At 44.6% G+C, this 19639-nt stretch overlaps 1 protein-coding gene across 2 annotated transcripts in view; it reads left to right on the forward strand.

Annotated features, from left to right (window-relative positions):
- Positions 1-19639, forward strand: part of MORC2 (MORC family CW-type zinc finger 2) — a 959542-nt gene that overhangs the window by 802800 nt on the left and 137103 nt on the right. For both annotated transcript variants that reach the window (XM_069619348.1, XM_069619349.1), the window contains exon 24: positions 11970-12164. In XM_069619348.1, the coding sequence (XP_069475449.1) occupies positions 11970-12164 (195 nt within the window). The remainder of the gene's footprint in view (positions 1-11969; positions 12165-19639) is intronic.

A 19639-nucleotide genomic window follows, 5' to 3' on the forward strand; every position in this document is an offset into this window, starting at 1 on the left:
CTGGTAGATGCCTCCTGGGGTTGAAAATGCAGTTTTCTCCTTGGCATGGTCTGTTAAAGCTATTTGCCAATAGCTTGAGGTTAGGTCAAATGTACTGAGGTACTTGGTTGAACCAAGTTTGTCCACCAGCTCATCTGTCATAGGTAAAGGATGGGCATCAGTCGTGATGACTGCATTAAGAGCTCTATAAGCAACACAGAATCTCAACACCTTGGATCCTACCTTTGGCACTAGTACAACAGGACTAGCCCATGGAGTTGTAGATGGCTCTATTACCCCAAGATCAAGCATCTTCTTTTATGTGGGTTTTTACATGGTCTGACATTCTGTAACACCTGCTTTTGACAGGGAGACTGTCACCAGTGAGAATCTCATGCTGGCCCCAAGGGGTCAAGTCCGGTGATGGTGAAAACAGAGGGGCAAACTGATTTAACAGAATTTTGCACTGCTGTTGTTCCAGTGTCAGATCAGAAGTGAGATTAACTCCTATCTTTCCATCTAAAGGTTGTCCCCTGAGGTCAGGTAGAGGCTCTTCCTCCTCCTCCTTCTCCTCCTCCTCCTCCTGAGCAGAGGCTAAGAGCAAAGCTCCTAGTTCTGGTCTAGAGACATAGGCCTTTAGGCGGTTGGTGTGAAAGACCCTGGGGGGCCTCCTTAGGATTGCCTAAGTCTACTGATTAATTGACCTCTCCAAGTTTGCCCACAACCTTGAAGGGCCCAATCCATTTGTCCTGTAAGGCCTTCTGCCTTGTAGGTACCATAACTAGAACTAGCTGGTATTGAGTAAACTCAACCATGTTGGCCGCCTGGCCATGCCAATATTTAACCAGAGCCTGACCTGCTTTCAAGTTATCGGAAGCTTCTGTCATCATGTGCGTCATTCTCCTTCAGAGACCTAACACATAGTCGGTGACGCTCGCTGGCTTGGGGGAAGGAGCACTCTCTAACCCCTCCTTGATTAGGTACAATGGACCGCTAACCGGGTGACCATTGAGGAGCTCAAAGGGACTGAAGCCAACCCCCTCTTTAGGGACTTCTCTATAAGCAAAGAGAAGGCATGGCAGTAGAAGGTCCCACTTTCTTCTAAGGGGTTCTTCTAAAGCACCTATCATGAGCCTCATAGTTCTATTAAACCTCTCCACCATCCCATTGGTCTGGGGATGGTAGGCTGTTGAGAACTTGTTGGTCACTCCACAGTTTTTCCACTTGGCCTCCATGTAGTGGGACATAGAATTGGTCCCCCTGTCTGAGAAAACCTCCTTAGGACAACCTACCCTGGTAAAAAATACCAAGGAGGGCCTCAGCCACTGCCTGAGCAGTAACAGTCCTCATAGGTATGGCCTCGGGATATCTGGTAGCATGGTCTACCACAATCAATATAAATCGGTTGCCTGAAGATGTGGGAGGGTCTAAGGGAACAACAACGTCAATCCCTGCCCTCTCAAAAGGGACTTGCACCACTGGGAGAGGCACCAAAGGTGCCACGTTCTTGGCTCCAGTCTTGCCAGAAGTCTGACAAGTGTGACAGCTTCTACAGAATTGATCTACATCAGACTCCATCTTGGGCCAGTTGAAATAAAGAGAAATCCTTTCTATTTTCCTTCTTAAAACTTAAGCGACCAGCTAAAGGAATCTCATGGGCTAACTGTAGAAACTGGGGTCTCACCTCCTGAGGTACTACAAGTCTTCTGTAGTACCCAGGGGTAGACTCAGTAGACTCACTGCAGATGAGGCCATCCTCCTAGTACAGCCTGTGCTTCCCTGGCTCTTGCCCATCCAGCTGGGAAGCTGCCTGTTGTTAAAGTCCTTCAAGAGTAGGACACTCTCTTTGACCTCTGCTGAAGTCCGCCCTACAGGGGCCACCTTTTGCAAGCAAAGTCAGCAGCTCGGGATGGTCTTTAGGATCCAGATCTCCAACAGGGGGAAGGTCTTCTTCCAGCTCTGTCATCAGTAGCTGTTCACCATCCTCTGGTTAGTTCTCCAACTCAGCCTCAGCTGGTGGAGGGGTCACAGGTGTGACCTTGGACTGTCCTCTCGGGGATGTCCTGTTTTTGTGCACAGGAGTGATACTTTACAGGAGTGATACTTTTCTTGTTTCCTGAGACCATGGGTTTCCCCCTTTTCTCTTTCCTTCTGGAATCAGAAGGTTGTTCTTCCTGTGGACTGGGAGTTACATGTACTTCTGTAACTTCCCATTGAGAGTCCTTTAAAGTGAGCTCTCTGGCCTTCCTAGTCGGCTCCTGCTTCCTTTTGCTGGGAGGCCTGGGGGTGCTTGATATATCTCCTAGAGCTTTTAAGTCATTCCCCAACAGGACTGTCCCAGGCACCTCATTTTGTACACTGACAGGTATTCTTACATTCATATTGTTGCACTGGATGAGAGCTAGTAGTATTGGAACCATCTATACAGGGCCTCCAGCAAGCGTAGGGGGACTTTTGGGTGCCTTAGCAACATCCTCCGGTTTGAAAAAGGTTTCATCCACCACTGTAATGCTGGCCCCAGTGTCTCTAATGGGAGGGGTTTCCTGAACATTCACAAGTACACTGTCCTTGTAGTATTCTTTGGTGTTATTCGGAATAGTTATACACATCTAAATTCTGCTTTTCCCACAGACCGAGGGACACTAAAGAAACACTGGCTAAGACTCAAATGGGGTTTCCACTTGCCATATGAACGTCTCCCTCAGGGATGAAGGCTAAGGAGGCAGCGTGGACCCCTAAAGGTTTACCCTTACATCTGGGATCATGGCCAGTTGACCCACAAGCATAACCTTTACCAAATGTTTTGACAAATGTGGGCTTCTGCTGACCGCCCTCTGGCTTGGCACCATAGCTTTCAATAGACTGAGCTGGTTTCCCATATGGCTTACCCTTCTTATGTTTGTGGCCCTCTTTTTGGATGGGGGGATTTAGAATTCTCTTTGTCATCTTTCTTGTGCTGTTTCCCCTCAACCTTTTTGTCAGTGGCCCCAAAATCCTTGTGAGTGGCCCTGTTGGCAACCCACAAGTCAGCAGCCTTTGTTAGCTTCTTGGGAGCAATCTCTTTTGAGTCAGCCAAGTGCGGTCTCGGCTCAGGGGAGCAGGCATCAAAAATAGTCTGCAACAAAAATAGATTTCGCATTGCTTCAAAGTAGTTCACTGTCATGATGCCTACCCCCGGGGACCCAGGCCAGGTCCAGCAACCCCGGAAGCAGGCATCAAGTTATTTTGAGCAAGCCCATAAACCCCTGCTAGGGGCTGTTTGGGTGCGGTCCTGGTGCCTATGGCACCAGGCTCATATGGAGTCAGTCCTGGCGAAATAGGCGCCAGCATCATAGAGCAGAAAATACCTGATTCAGACCATGCTGCAAGAGCTCCAAGCCAAATTAGGCTTGGAAGGGACTATTTTACCTTGGGACTATTTTTTTACTCGGGTGGGGCTGGGGAGAAATACTTACCTGGGACTACTTTGGATGACTATTTAAACCACGCCCGAAGAGCAGCACATGCTTCGCGTTATTCTGCATCCAGCAGTGTAACGCTCACCGTGTCTGCAAGCCTGCATCCAGTCTTCTGCCACGCCCGCCTCGAGTCTGCAGCTCCTAGAAAAAGGGGAAAAACAGAAGGAGAAAAGGTCAGAACAAGAGCAATACCTTCGATCCTTACCTGAATTCCGAATCCACCGCGCCTTTGTGCTGGAAGAAAAAGTATTTCACGCGCGCCGCCTCGCCTGCTGCAGCACCGCACTGAACTTACCGGCCTTCGCAGCATTCTCACGATCCACCGCATCCTTCTGCACGTTCCTGCCGCACTCCAGCACCTAAGGGGAACACAAGAACAGCAAAGGTGAGCCAAGGGAATAAACAGAGTCAATAGAAACTACCCCCATAGACTTACCTGATTTACCTCGGGGGGTAGTATTCCTCTTCACGGGTCGGCGCATTCTCCATAGCATCCTCGCCATACCCCGGCCCCTAAGGGGAACAAAAGGACAACAAGGTGAGAAAAAGGGACAAGCAAGGGGAATCCTTCTCACCACAATAGACTTACCTAATTTTACCGCCGGAGGCATTATTCCCCGAACTTCATATTTTCTCTCCGCACCTGAATAAGGGAGAAAGCAACAGGTTACATTCTGGCCTTATTTTATTGAACTGTGTTGGATAAGACAAATCCTTACCTGAACTTCGTCAGCTACCACGAGGAACTCTTCGCTGGGGTCAAGCTGCAAACAGCAAGGAATAGGACAAGAGTGAAAGTCACACATTTGAACTCTTACGAACTACAATGTTCTGAAACGCATCAATTCCTTCAACCAGTGAAGCAACTGGTTATATACGCGCCCCTGCGCTCGATGCAGGATGGAGAGCTCATCCTTCCAAGCCATCAGAAGAATACTCCTACGGGCCAAGCAAACCAAGCTGGGTGGGCCAGACCAGTCTGTCATCTCGGCACTACACGTCACATTGGTGGAGACCGCAGCTGTCCAGTTCGGATCGACGCCCCTGTTGGAGCCAGGTGAGCGTAACATTCACTCTGTAACCCGTAACCCAACCATTTACGTTTTTCATACATTCACAGACCCAGGTAGCCCAAGGGGTACCATCAGTCTTTTTGAGGGTCCTAAGCCTCTTAAGTTACTGGGAAGGAGTTTCCCAAATCTATTTATCAAAGCTAGCTTCCCATTTTCATACTCAAATCTTTCAAGTTCCCCACCTCCATTACAGCATCAGTTGCAACCTGGGGGAGCCTAGACAAAAGCCAAACCTAATTTAAACAACTTGAAAGTTTGCAGCTGAAATCTGGTTTTCTGTTAGTGAATTGGAATCCTAACAATTGAAATTGATTGTTGCTCTGTATCCTTGTCTTAGCTCTTTTCTCTTCTTCTTTTTAAGAGTTTGTAATAAACTGTATAAAAATTTACAAAAGCCAAGGAATCAATTGATTCCCTGTGCAACCCTGAATCCCATAATTGTATTCAAAAGCACCCAACCAATCCAAAATATCAAGTTTCACATCATACATACTCACTGCTTCTTTGGGCATGCCAGGCCTCTTTGGACTGAAAGACCTAGAGGATTCTCTGAGGGAAATGTTTTCAAGAGACAATTTCTTCATTTCAACAGCATGCTGCATATCTAACTCCCCAAGTTTCATATCCTGATGTTTGGTTTCAGCTTGGATTTGTAACCTTTTGAATTCCAACTCAAGTCTCATTTTCTCAAGAGACGCAGATTCTGGACTCTGGACCCTGTGGGGTCCCAGTGGCTAAAGGTTGAGACAAAAGGGCCTGTTGAGGCAAAGAGGGGCTCCCTTCCTGGGACTCCTCTTCTGCCTCTCAAGACTTTCGAGTAAGACTCTGAGTTATCATCCTCACTTTCCACATTTCCTGGGTTACCAGGTGTGACAGGCCTACTATCCAGACTTTGATGATTCAACAATCTTGCAATCAATTAATTTTTCGTTCCTTTAACAGGGAGATTCCTGACTTTACACATTTATTTCAGTTGCTCTACTGTTAAAATGATCGGGGTTCTGACTTAAATTATCCATATATGGCATGTTACAATTGCTTTTCTAGTGGAGCTTCGCCTTGCGAAGGTTTTTAGTTGAACAAAAGCAATGCAAATACTTAGTGTTACAACTCTACAATAGATCCTCACCACCTGCCACCAGTGTTAGGCAATATTGTATGCAGTACCATTTGGTTGCACTACAACAACCCTGACCTCCTGGCAATAGGAACCCAACCTTTGTTATAAGTCTGTATTACACAGGTTGGTAGCATGATGGGCATTGCCGGGAAGACAAGGGCTGCAGATTTTTGGACTTGTCCCACACTTCCTGCCTTCCCATACACACTACAGCCCCAGCAGGGAATACAAAGGATTCCTGCTGAAGACAACACTTCAACCAAGCTCTTTCAAACTTAGGACGGCAGAAGAAGACCTAACGAGCAAACAAGAAGGCCACCATTCCAGCAGAATGGTGACCCTCCTGTGCATTACGAAGGCTGATTTGACAGCATGCGAGTAATAATGACTAACGGTCATAAACGTAGTTTCACTGCCACTTGCTAGTTTAACTTATTGTAACAAAAATGTTACCAGGTAAGTGAGAAAGGGGGATACAGTGCATCTCCCCAACTCTCCACGTAAGGTGGGGTGTACTGGCTCACTATATAAAATGTAAAGGGGATGAGAATCCCACTTTACTTCTTGGGAACAGTAGACCACCCAAGATGTAATAAGGGAAATTAAAAAGGGAAGCCCAAAGGCAACTCAGCCTCAGCCCAAAAGTTATAGGGAACTATAAATCCATAAACACACTATGGAGGGACGTAAAAAGGTCACCCATAAAAAGAGTAAAAGACTAGGTTAGAGGGGGAACAAGATTCCCACACAACTGGGGACAAGGGAAAATAATCATCAAATCCAAGCAAAAAAGTTCTGGGTTTGACACAGGTCAGGAAGATTTATCACATTTATGAAAATCTTACAAGTAGTAGTGTAGAAATGCTAATAGTGTAGGAGTAATTTGTTGAGGAGGAATGGTAATAGAGTTGAGGAGAGGAATGAACACCAGAGGACGGCGGAGTGAAACCGAGAAGTCTGGTAGCAAAGAGCCAAGAAGAGGAGGTAGGTAGAGTAGAAGGGCAATGGTAACCGTGGACATGAGTGAAACAAGGTGAATCTTAGAGTAGCTGTAAGGCACTAATACATACCTTTCCCATTAGAACATTGAACATATGGTGAGAGTAGAGGATGATGGAAGTTCCTGAGGAAGTTAGATAGCCAGCATTTTGGAAAAACATTAGTCAATGCCAGTTATTAGATAGGAGTTACCGTTCGGTAGCATTCACCTGAGTTATGGAAGCCTGGGTTAGGGAGGAAATCTGCAGGAGATGAAAGAACGACAGAGGGCCGGGCCTAGCACCACTTCCCAAAAACCTTATTCACCTGATGCCTTCAATCAAACGACCTACCTGTCCGTGTCCTGAACAAGTGAACCATTACTTAGAAGAAAAGCCTAGGTACCTTGTGCCATCTTTCGAATAAAATCCTTTACGTTTCTTAGAGCTTCTGTAAATTATTAAAGCCGTCTGATATTTCACAATGATAAAAATAAAAGCTCCAATAGCTAAAGACAGTCATTTGTAAAAGCGGGTAGAAACAGTGTCCGTGTGACATTTATTCACAGTCAAAATACACACATTCACTCCACATTCTTATTCATCAAAAAATTGAAGTGAAAAAATCTTTTATCCATAATACCATTTACAACAATCATAACTTAAGTTAAACTTTTGCATCTTCTTAGGGAATGTCTTCAGAACACGGATTTTCACAGGCGAGTCTTCAAGAGGGCTCTTGTGATAGAAGTACTTAAGAAACCTCAAGTCCCCAGCAGAAGCAGATTTTGCGGTTTCCTTTTTTCCTCTTAACCAAATGCCATATGGGAGTTTTTCAAGTGTTTTGGTTTTTGAGGAGTCCTTTTTGGAATGGCGGCTGAAAATAATGTAGGACTACTGGTATCTAAAGTTATTAAAACACCCTTAATTGACATTGATTAAAAGCTTAAATTGGTGGAACACTGTCTTTCTAATGCACACATTATAAAGGGTTTACATATGGAATCCTCAGCTATGAGTCAATGTTAATGAGCTTTATACCCAATGTGAGAAACCTGAAGGCACTCTCACAACTATTCCCCTGGGTACTTATTCTCAGGTGGCCAGGGAAGGACAATCTCTTTTGGATCCTGACCCTGGGGGGTGGACAAGCGAGGGAGGATCACCTGGGTGGAGGGTCCTTGGGGACTGGGCAGAGGGTGCCTGTTAGGCAGGATTGTATGCAGTACCTTATGGGAGACTGCACCAGCCTTGTCCTCTTGGCAATAGTTAACCCAACTTTTGGTATAAGCATGTACTACACAAGTAGAGAGACTGAGCAGCCAGGCTTGTCTCAAGAGGGGTCAATGTGAGCTGTAGGGTTGTAACAGAGTTTCACAGTGACAGTTATCCAAATAAACACTTACACTCAAGGGTTCTTGTTTTAAACAATTATTAATTTATTTAAGTCTGTTGAGCCTTCACTATATACATATATAGAAGGGAGCAAATATATGTAACGCAAAAATATACTTAAATACACACTCTGTTTCTTTAAATCAGTAGATGCCCATTTGGGATGACACACATACTATTCCTACACCCTGAGGTGACTTAAATAACTAGGACACTGTGGACATTGATATATTACTGGCACATTTAGAGCAATACTGAGGTTAGTGTCAATAGGAAAAGATGAGGGAATAAAACAATGGTTAACAAATATTCCTAAGCAGGTAAGTACTTTTTCAACCCTCCAATGCAAAGTAAATTAACCCTTTCCCAGCTACACAAGTTATCTAATGTGTGTCTTTTGTTGAGGAATAGTTACAGCACAAGGTCAGAAGGAAGAAAAGTCGGTTCAATGTGTTAATATCCCTCAAAAATATCGCAGTACAAAAATATCACCATATTTTTGCAGCGATATTGACCCATGGACCCTGCGGGGGATACCCCCCCCCCCCCCCCCCGCAACCCCTGCTCCCACAAATTATCCCCCCAAAAAATATTGCCTATGGCGAGACAAACGGCCATATGTACAGCAATATTTTTGGTGGGGATATTTTGTAGGGATACCGAAAAGTCTTTCAGGGAGCCAGAACAGCCAATGTAAGTAGGTCAAAAGTCTAGGTGAGTTTAAGGACTACTTGCAGGCAGATAAAGTCTTTCACAATGTTTTAGAAGTCTTTGTAGAAAATGAAATCACTTTAGGGCCACAAGCTGAGAGGCTTGTGAGGGGCAAAGCTGCAAGCAACTATGCAAAAGCAACCAAGACAAGTCTCAACTGAGAGCTAGCAAGGCTACACAACAAGAGGTAAGTATCCCTTGGTTTACAGCACCTCAGGTCTGAAGAAATTGGTTCCAGCTGGCTTCTGTGCCAGTTGTAGTATGGCAGATCCTGTTGTTCCTTGGCCTCAGTTGTGGGAACAAGAGGGAGGACGCCTGGGGACTTCTGCACTACGGTTTGAAGGTCAGCGGCAGCAACGGCAAACATCAGATCAGCGGCACCTTGCATTTTCATCATCTCGCGAATAGCACCACTGCGGTTCTCGGATACCTTATGGACATCTGGGGTCCAGCACTCTGTTGAGGTGGCTCAAGTTTGGTCATTTCTGCTTGATGTGAGTCCAGAGGATCTTCCTGGAGCTCGGGTCTGACTTAAAAACGAGACGCTCAATTCTGGTGTTCCTCTCCCTGGCAATCTGTTCCTGCAGCAGCAATGGAAGTGCAGCCAGCTCCGAGAGGATGTCCAGACAAGTTTGCTTTGGGGTCGATTGGTCCCACCAACCCAAGGGAAGAAGTCGTCCTTTGCAGGGCTTCCCTAGTATAGGCGAATTCAGAGCTTCAACACTGCAGCAGGGCTTTACCAGGCAAACCAACGGTCCAGGAGTTGCAGCAGGCGTCTATTCTAAGTTTTTCTTCGGATTCCTTCGTCCAGTGGTAGACTCTGCCTTCCAAGCAAAAGACCTCACCCTTTATGCAGGTTTCTGCCATTCATTCACAGCCTAGCTGCCGCTGTCACAGCAGGGTGGTTATCCTCCAAGGCCAATCACCTTTGGGTGCATTCCTGTAATCAAGGGTGTTAAGCACAGGGAGTTTCGGAAACCTTCCTCGCTTCCTGCCCTGCCGGACACGCTGGAGCCAAAGACGTGCCTCAGCAGTGACACCTGCCAAAGACAATACAAACAAAGGGACCAAACCTGGTTGGGTGCGCAGAGTAAATCTCAAGAAGGACCTTTCCAACAAGAAATGGTGAAAAAAAGACCTGGGCCATTCTGACAAAAGGGGCACCCATGGGTGATTTACTGCAGCTGTGAACACCGCCCACGGTAGAAACAGACAATAGTAGGAAAAAGTAAACCACTGCCACCAGCCATTAATTGTAGACAGGGTAACACAAAGGTTACATGAGAAACTAGACATAGGGGATACTAAGTAACCCCTTCATCACCCTATTGTAAGATAGTGTGTACTGGGTCTAGAAAGTTACAAATGTAAATAAAGTCAATATCACTTCACTGCTCTTGGAAACAGTAGTTTAACCAAGAGAAGGTATTTAAACCTTTCGGAAATCTTAGAGACTTCCCTGTGTCACTGTACTAAAAGTGCTGTGTGACACAATGTAAACAGATGATGCCTATGGAGTTGGTTAAACTCCAAAACCAAAAGAAACAGTGTTCAAAATAAAGAAAAATACATGAGTGTGGGGGGGGGGGAAGGTCTCACTCTCTCCAGAATAAAAATAAGTCCTAAAGTCCAGCAAAAGTGCTGGGGGTCGTAGCAGGGAATTGGCACATGTTTAAAGCATTCTCTCTAACCGTGCCGGAAGACGAGACATGGTATCCCCCCCTTTTCAGATACTGACCTAACCTATGCCCCCCTGTACCTCCTGCCACCCTCAGCCTTTGTAGGATATTGCTGTTCATATCCTAAATTTCCCATTGCATTTTCACCAAGTACTGAGAGGAGGAAGAGGCCTTCATGAGTAATGCAGATTTCCTATAGGAAACAACACTGTAGTACTGGGACGAAGAAGAGGGATCCTGAAGAATACAGGACTGAAGGTCCTGCATGTCACAGTAATTGTCCTAAGTGGAGTCAGGCAAACCAGGCGATTGGGTGATACCTGAAACCCCTTGATAAGGTTCATGTTATAAAAGGTGGAGTACAAGTTAGCAAGAGGGGAGAGCAGCAGGAAGGCCAGCCCAACCCGCGATGCGCCAAGGGAGAACGGAATGCTGAAAGACTGCAAGGTGATGCAGGGTGTAAATGTGTGGCGAGGTAGCCGTGTCTCCAGGGAGTCGGAAGCGGGAGAACGGATCTGTGGGGTGCCGGTCCCTTTGTGTTGGCAGAACATTGCTTGTTGCCACAAGGGCAGTGAAATACAATGGATTGTTTATAAATTAAGTGTCAGAGTGGTCACGTATGAGAAAGGATTACATGTTCAAACGTCTGAGCAATCAAGGACAATTATAAAGCTGCAAGAGCTACCTATGTTACAGAAAGGAGATTAGGAAAGCTGTGAGTGAGCTGCCGATGGGAGCAGTGAAGTGTGAGCAAAATATCGAACTGGCAAACTAAAGCTGAATAAATAAGGAAAACGTCTGTCGCTGAAAGCCGACCAAGTAGAAATTGATCAAGATATTATAAGAGGTGACAAGGAAGATATCTGATTAACTAATGCACTTTTGAATCGTAAATTAATGTTCCTTAGTTTCCTTAGGTAGGGGAAATCCCACCATAGTTATAGGGCAAGTCAGGCATCACACCATCCTGATAATCAATAGAAACTCTATTGTTGAATTTGAGATCTGTTGTCTGTGTCATCTCTTGATACCATGCCTGTCTCACACCAGCCATAAATTAAAAATATACCCTCTAAAAGATTTTCAATGCTTATGTCGGAAGAAGTATGGATAAACAACCATAAATCAATGTTTTCCTACAGCTCCCTTGCAAGCCTAGCAAATGTATAGGTTGTTTTTCATAAAAGGTGCTGGTTGATTTTTCATGATCAAACGAAGATATGGGGTTTTTGGTTGCATGGTCCCATTTGTGTTTGTCTGTTGGAGGTGTGTGTTATCTGTTTCAAGTTATAGAAGTTATAGAATTGTCTTTACTATTAGAAGGTGAGGGTCTAATTATTATTTAGAAGTACTGCAAGTTAGTTTAGTTTGATTTTTGATACTAGTGCTTACCATGGATGGGTTTATAGAACTGTGGCAATGTTTTATTGATAATATCCTAAATTAACCGTATAACAATTTACATTCATGTTTTTTTTGCATTGTTGTACATATAGTTTAAAAAACGTATTTAAAAATACAGAGCTAGTTGCTAAGAAAGATTTTTTTAAACAGAAATGGTTTGTTTTATTTTTTAGGGTGGAAAAGGGTAGTGATGATGTCAGGGTGATGAGACCGGCATCTCCAGAACGCCTGTCTCCAAGCAGACCAATGTCGAAAAATGCAGTTTGTACAGCAGAACCTTCTACATCAGAAAATATACGAATAGAACCAGACACAACAGAGTCCAGCGCTGCACATGCACCAATGGACCTACTCGTACAAACTCTCCGGTGAGTGGCCTTAAATTGTAGAGAATGAAATTTAATGACGCAACTGCCCAGGATAATGTTTTCCACCTTCTGGCCTAGCCCTCTGTTGCCCGGCGTTAGGAGAATTTTCCTACGCCTTGTATTTAGACTAAGGAATAACCGACCCACACCTAGATGTAGGAACTCCGTTCAGATGCCAGATACAACCGGGGGTAAACTTGGCAAAGCAGTCAATGTTTCATTCTTAGGAGGAGAGCAGGGTGATTGAAGGGTACAGTAACATCAAACTGGGTAATGTCCCTGTCTGGGGGATTTTCCAAGAGTCCTCTTGTGAGAACTTAGAAGAACAGTCTGTCATGTCACTGGTAAGCAGGGTTTCCCTTGTGTTAGCCTTGAATCTCCAGGTAGTAGGTAAGCAAAGCAAGCAATGGTTTATTGTTGGGACGGGAGAGGGTTTGACAGTAAGGTACAGCTGACACACACATAATAAAGGAATGTCCCTATATTATATTATGGGAAATCTCTACCAAATGTTGTGCATGTAACAATGCTAGGTTAAATCTTTATTCAAGATGCACTGGAGCAGTTTCAGACACTAGACCAATGGTTTGGTGTCTACAGAGACATGTACGCACAGACCCCCACACACTCTGATTTCTGTTTTCGCAAAAAACATCAGTCCAGCACACACAGGGATGTAGCTTGAGGAGCCTGTCTAGACCCTCTGTCCATATAGAACCAGTTCCCATTCTTTGAGCTCTTACTCTCACTATCAGGGCAACAACCAAAGTTACCTACATATAGGACCTAAGACAACAGGTAGACATTATGCTCCTGTTCAGTGAGAAAAAGGGGGTTCCATGGTGCAGTCTAGTTAACTACCACCAGCTTATAACTAAGGGACAGTAATGCCTGGTTGGATAGTTTCCACCCAGGGCCACTGGTCTGGTAGTCTTAAAGGCTGTTGGAAGTCATACAAGGTTTTAGTAACTGCTTTTAATAACCCTATTTAGCGACTTGCCACAATGTTAAAAACAATAGAACTAAAAACAAGGCTCCATAGTTAAGGAGCTGTGTGCACCATGTGCTGTGCACTGGGGTTCCTCTGGTGTGGACTTCTTAGTATTCGGGAACACTTCTCCTTAGGCTGACTGGTTTCAGTGTTTGTGTAGTTTCTACCACTTTGTTCAGGGCCACGGTCACCCACTGGGCACTGGAATCAGGTTGAGGCCACAATTGGCTCCTGCACCTGCAGAGGGGTCGAGCGGTGCAGGGAGAGGGTGGAAGAGAGAACAGTATCTTAATAGTATTACTTGCAAGGGAATGGTGTTTGATGCTGTAGCCTATCGGCTGCTATAATGTTATTCTTACCCTTAGTGTGCTGTGCGGCACTTTGCCGCAACTCACTTAGGTCATATTCGCCCCTTCAAATTCGGACTGTTTATTAGTCCGGGTTACCTAAATGCATAGTAATAGCACCTTCAGGTAAAATGTTATAGAGGGCATTTTTGTACTACATAGTTCATTGTTTACAATTCTGTTATTTAGTGCAAAAGGATGCGTAGTTGCAGATTAACTGCAACAATCGCTGTGCCCATTTTATCTGGAGAGGAAAATAGTGCTTCTAATTGCATGCTGGTATCTCAATAGGTGACTGTGTCTCTTACCGCTAATGTCATCTGGTTCGCGCTCCGGCAGTTGTGTTATGGAGTCTGCTGCAGCTGCATAGGCATGTATGGTTTGACTGAGTCCTCCTATTCAAACGCACATGCATGCAGCAAGGTACCCTTGCTCATCACGCATGCGCGGAAACCAGGATTTATTACTGCCCAGACCCGGACCTCCATCTTGCAGAGTCTAAGGTTCGCGCCAGAAGATAAGAATTCTTACTGCTTTATGATTAATGGGTCTATCATGGTGTGCAACCACTATGCATCAACTAGGTATTGCATTGTACACACTTGTCACGTACATTTGATTTTGTTTTATTTTGTTGCATATTGTGCTTCATTATTTTAATGTTTTTTACGGAGGATACTGCTGCAATATAGTTTAATTATTTGTATTTATGTTTTAATGCTGTGTGAGGCACTATTAGCTAGGAGGATGTCGTATCACAACTAAGTTGCTGCACCTCTTAGTGCGTTTTCCTCAAGAGAACACCCAGGTATATAAGCCCGGGGCGAAGGGCAGAGGGAGGGCGTTGCCAGAGGAAATGGATGCCCGGGCGGTGCAGTTCACATGATCTGAGTTCAAGAGTTTGATGCATCCCATATGGCCGTCTCGATGTTGTACTCCTAGGCTCGCCAGAGTTTGCCAATTGGTGTTTTCATTCAGGCCTTTCTGGTCAGTACCTAGGTGGAAAATCCAAAGCTTTTCCATTCTAAATAGGGCCGCATGTTGGTCCCCGCCTCTATGTGGAATCATGATCTTTTCGACGATGATTCACGTGAAATCCGAGGGGCTGTGGCCCTTTAGCACAAAATGCTCCACAAGTGGAGCAGTCATTTATTTGTTTCTAATGCAGGACAGTTGTTAACTCGGGCGTATCTTCACTGGACGTGCCGTCATGCCAATGTATCTTCGATTACACAGGCATGTACTGATGTAGAATACATTACTGCTATTACAGTTCGTAAAGGATTTTTGTTTCCAGGGACACCGCCAGCTTAAATCCATTGATGTACTCCTTTGCGTAAGTGGACACGTGCTGCACTGCCTACACAGTGCATGGCCTACAGGGTGTGGTTGGCCCCAAAGGCTATGACTGGCTTGTTCTGTGGGTTCTCTATATTTGATTTGATTTAATTTATTGATTTATAGAGCGCTTTACACCAAGGCGCTGTAAAGTGGAACTACATAATACGTAACAGCAACAAAATAACAGTGGAAGCAAAATTACATCATGAATCATTTGACAAAACAGTAATTAACTGAAGGGGAGAGGGGGAATAGGGGAGTGGGATTAGGTAGGGGGGAGGGGTTGTGAAGAGTTGGAAGAGGGAAATGGAAGGGAGAGAGAGCAGGGGTAGGAGAGGGGAGGGAGAAAATTAAGGGGAAGAATGAGGGGGGGGAGTAGAGAGGGCAGAGGGGGAGGTTTCAAGGAGGAGAATGGAGGAGGAGGGATTTAAGGTAAGTGCGGAATGAGAAGGTCGTGGTGGAGCGGATTGTGAGAGGGAGGGAGGGAGTGAGTTCCAGTGCAGAGGTGCTAAGAGTTGGTATGAGCGGAAACGGGAGGATGCACAGGGGGTTGGAGGTACAGTGAGAAGGAAATGGTCAGCGGAACAAAGGGAACGGGAGGGTGAGTAGAAAGAGAGAAGGGAGGAGAGATAAGGAGGAGCAAGACCATGGAGGGATTTGAAGACGAGGCAGAGAAAGTAAAATGTTAGCTGTGAGTGAAATGGTAGCCAGCCAAGGTAAGAGAGCAAAGTAGAGAAGGAGTCACGGGAGGTAAGGAGACAAAGAGTACGAACAGCAGAGTGGTAGATGGATTTAAGGGGGGCAAGATGAGATGCAGGTAGTCCAAAGAGTAGAGAAGAGCAATAGAAGAAGCGGGAACAGATGAGAGGAGATTAGGAGTTTGGTAGCGTGGAAAGTGAGGGAGGGACGGATTTTGCGAATATTGTAGAGGTGGTATCAGCAAGTGCGAGAGGTGAGTGAAATGTGTTGGGAGAAGGAGAGAGAGGAGTCAAAGAGAATGCCTAAATTACGAGCTTGAGGAGAGATGGGGAGATTGGAGGGAGGAAAGTGAATGAAAGGGGGAGGAGAGGGAAGGGGAAGAGTTGGAGGGAAAGAAAAGGACTTCGGTTTTATCGGTGTTAAGAGAGAGAAAGCGGGAGGACATCCAGTTCTTAATGGCAGTAAGGCAGGAAGAGTTTTAGGTGAAGGTCAGTTGAGAAGGAGGAGAAAGAGAGAAAGAGTTGAGTGTCATCGGCATAGAAATGGTGGGAGATGCCAAACGAGGAGATAATGGGAGCAATGAGGGAGGGATAAAGAGAGAAGAGGAAAGGACCAAGTACAGAGCCTTGGGGAACACCGTAATCAAGAGGAAAGGAAGGAGAGGTCCGGCCACCCCAAGATACAGCAAAGGAACGGGAAGAGAGGTAAGAGGATAGCCATTTGAGAACAGGGCCTTTTTTTATAAGTCTGAACAAGACAATCCTGGAGATTTCTTCTCCGTTTGATCGCAAATCTGGGGTTCTAATGTTGGACGTGCCTACATTAAGTATCGGTCAGAGTCTGGTGACCTTTTATTTTTTTTATTTGGTTCACCAATGCAGAGAAACTGAAGTCTGCTGTAATGGTGTTTGGAGTATCTGGTTTGGGCCCATGTGTTTCCAGGGTCATCTCTCTAGAGATGTTTCTGGCAAGTTTTGTTGTGTGTTTCACCGCACGTCTAGGGTATCCTCAATTTCATCGCTAGATTGTTAAACTCCTGATCATAATCATTTAGTGTTGTGCAGTTCTTCTTATATCTCAGGAATTGTCCAAATGGTAGGTTTTCTCTTAGACTTCTCGGGTGGTAACTCTGAAATGGGAGGAGAGAATTCCTATCTGTGGGTTTGTGGAAGACTTTGCTTTTTATTCTTCCATCTTCAGTACATAGTATCAGATCCAGAAAGTTAACCTTGTAGCGACTGTGTTTCACTAAAACTCAGAAACCTATTTCTTGAGTTAATTCAGGTCATGAACTCTTTGAGGTCTGTATCCGTGCCCTCTAATATCATCAGTATGTCATCGATATATCTTGCCCACAGTTTTATTTTCTCCGAGAATGAATTTGTTGGATTGTAGATGATTTCTTTCTCGAAGTCTGCTACATAGAGGTTTGTGAGACTAGATGCGAAAGTCGTACCTGAGATTTGTTTGAAATATTCTTTTTCGAAGATGTAGTTTTTAGTCAGTGCTAATTCTGCCCGTAGCATAATAAATTTAACCAGTGTCTCCACCGGTGGTGGTCTTTCTCGCAATGACCATTAGTGTGTCTTCCTGGGGGATATTTGTATAAAGTGACACTATGTCCATGATTATCAAGATTTGGTGCCTGGGATTAAAACGAAGGTCCTTGGTCAGGCACAGCACGGCCGTGGTGTGCTTTAGATAGGACTTCACTTTAGTCACCTTGGGCTTAAGGATGAAATCTACAATTTGTGTTAAGGGTTCTAAAATGGAACCAATGCTCGACACTATTGCTTCTCCATATTGGTGGGTTAACACCCTTATGTATTTTGGGTAATGCATAAAATGCAGGACACTTGTAGTACGCTGAAAGGAGAAATGTGTGTTCTTTTTTACTGATATATCCTTCCAGTACTGCCTCATCTACAACTGGTACCGTCAGTTGTCTAATATTATCCGTTAGGTTGCTCCCCAGTTTTCTCTAACTCCTGTGGTCATCCAGCTGGGCTATAACCATGCTCCGGTATTGAGTCGTGTTCATTATGACCGGGTCTTCTCCCTTATCTGCCAGTTTGATAATTATGTTTGCATTATCAGTCAATGTTTGAGTGCTGCTTTATATTATTTAAAGAAGTTTGCAAAGCCTTTGTAAAGTTTTGTATATTCCATCTCCAGTGTTTCAATTTTCTTGGTAAGTGCTCTCTCAAAAGTAATCGATTCTGTATTGATCCCATTAGGAGGTTGATAAAAGGTTGATTTGTTCTTGAGGTCAGTAACGCTGAAGCTCTGAGCTGCTACTTTGATTTCAAATTGTTTTAAATGGATGTTGCGCCGTAATTGTGCTATTTCGATCCTTGTCTGAAAAAGGTTGTGTATGGCAGTCGGTTTAAAGGACAATCCCTTTTTTTTAGAAGGGATAGTTGGTCCTTGTTGAGAATCAAATCAGACAGGTTGAAAACCAAAGAGGTGGCGGAAAGGGGTCTATTGTCGGTGGTTGTTGGGGGTCATGTCATATTGATCAGTATACTCCCCTACTGCTGCTGCTGGTGGTTCCACCCTTGTCCTTTGTTGCGGGTTACTTTGGGTGATTGGTTGTGCCATAGATTTTGCCGTTTTGTTTTTGCCTTTCGCTCTTCCTTGGTCCTGGTATTAAAAAAGGCCCCTGGTTGCCGTTGTCACTGCTCATATCTTGAAAGTGGGCATTTCTATTCGTCTGATTAGTGGCAGGCTTGATGGTACTAGAGGTGCTCAGTCCACTGTCGTCCGAGCTTGCACTCGAAAAAGTCCAGTTGTTCGTCCTTGGAGGGGGTCTATTGAGTTGTTTCTTTTGACTAGGTCTACTATTCGTACCCCCCGTTGGGTTCTGATCATCATAATACATATTTGTTGTATACGGATTTACTTTCTCGTGTGTGATGGCAGCTATGTCTTTCTTCAATTTAATGACCACCTTGTTGAGGTTAGATTCTTTAAAGTCTTTCATTGATGCCTCCAGGTTTTCCAGACTTTTTTTTATATTTTGCTACCAAAGCTTCAATCTGTAATGATTCTTGTTTTGTTTAAATATCCTTCAGTAATCGCTCTGAGACTGTCTTCGCCGTACTTATTATCAGTATAAGCCAGTCTTTCGTGCATTTGTTTGCAATACAGCTCCAGTCCTTGCGGAACTGGAGCTGGTCTAGAAATCTCTGTGGTTCAATCCTGACTGAGCCCCATTGGTGCTGTATGTGCTCTCAGGTACTCGGTCATCATCGCTCCATGGATTTATTTTCTAATTAGCTGTTTCTTAAGAACTTCATGTTCATTCCATTTGTCCATCATAGTCCTACCTATCTGTGGTATATCTGTGTCTAGTATTGAAAGGATTGCGAGGATCGTTTCTTCTGCATACGCAAAGTATGTTGTTTCAGTCATTTCTATAGGTAATTGTTGGTAATGTTGACCCCTTGCTACTTAGTAGCTAATAGGTCTCATATTGCACTAATTCACTGGTTGCTGCTCTGATTGCAGCGTAAGTCCACAGCCTATGCTGTAAGAAGGACAGAAAACACATACGGGGGCTGGGGTTGGGTAGCTAACCTGTAACTAACCCCTTTCACGTTCACACACTGTGGAGACAGGTTAAGTATTTAGTTATAGTTTTTTTGGTTACGTAATTGAATACACTCTATCTTTCCCTCCAACCATTCTTTCTAGGCCCTCTTTGAGTAGCTAAATCTTGGATTGCGGTGATGCGCCACTTATCTAGGGTGAGGGGACAGGGGACATGGTTGTCTGCCCTAACTATATTGCAAACAATTGCACATGAGAGTGGCTTACATCGATAAGTACGGCGAAGAATGTTCAGAGCAATTACTGTAGGAAATCGAAACAAAACAAGAATCATTACAGACTGAAGCTTTGGCAGCAAAATATAAAAAAAAGTCTCAAAGACCTTGAGGCGTCAATGAAAGATTTTAAAGAGTTTAACCTCAACAAGAAGGTAAGTAAATTGAAGAAAGACTGTTAGGCAAGATTGGATGCAGTAACCCTGTGGGAGACTACACCAGCCTTGTCCTTTTGGTAATAGGTAACCCCCTGATTGGTATAGGTCTGTC

The sequence above is a fragment of the Ambystoma mexicanum genome, chromosome 10, assembly GCF_040938575.1.
Source record: "Ambystoma mexicanum isolate Mex_15411 chromosome 10, UKY_AmexF1_1, whole genome shotgun sequence".
NCBI classification, from domain to species: Eukaryota; Metazoa; Chordata; class Amphibia; order Caudata; family Ambystomatidae; genus Ambystoma; species Ambystoma mexicanum.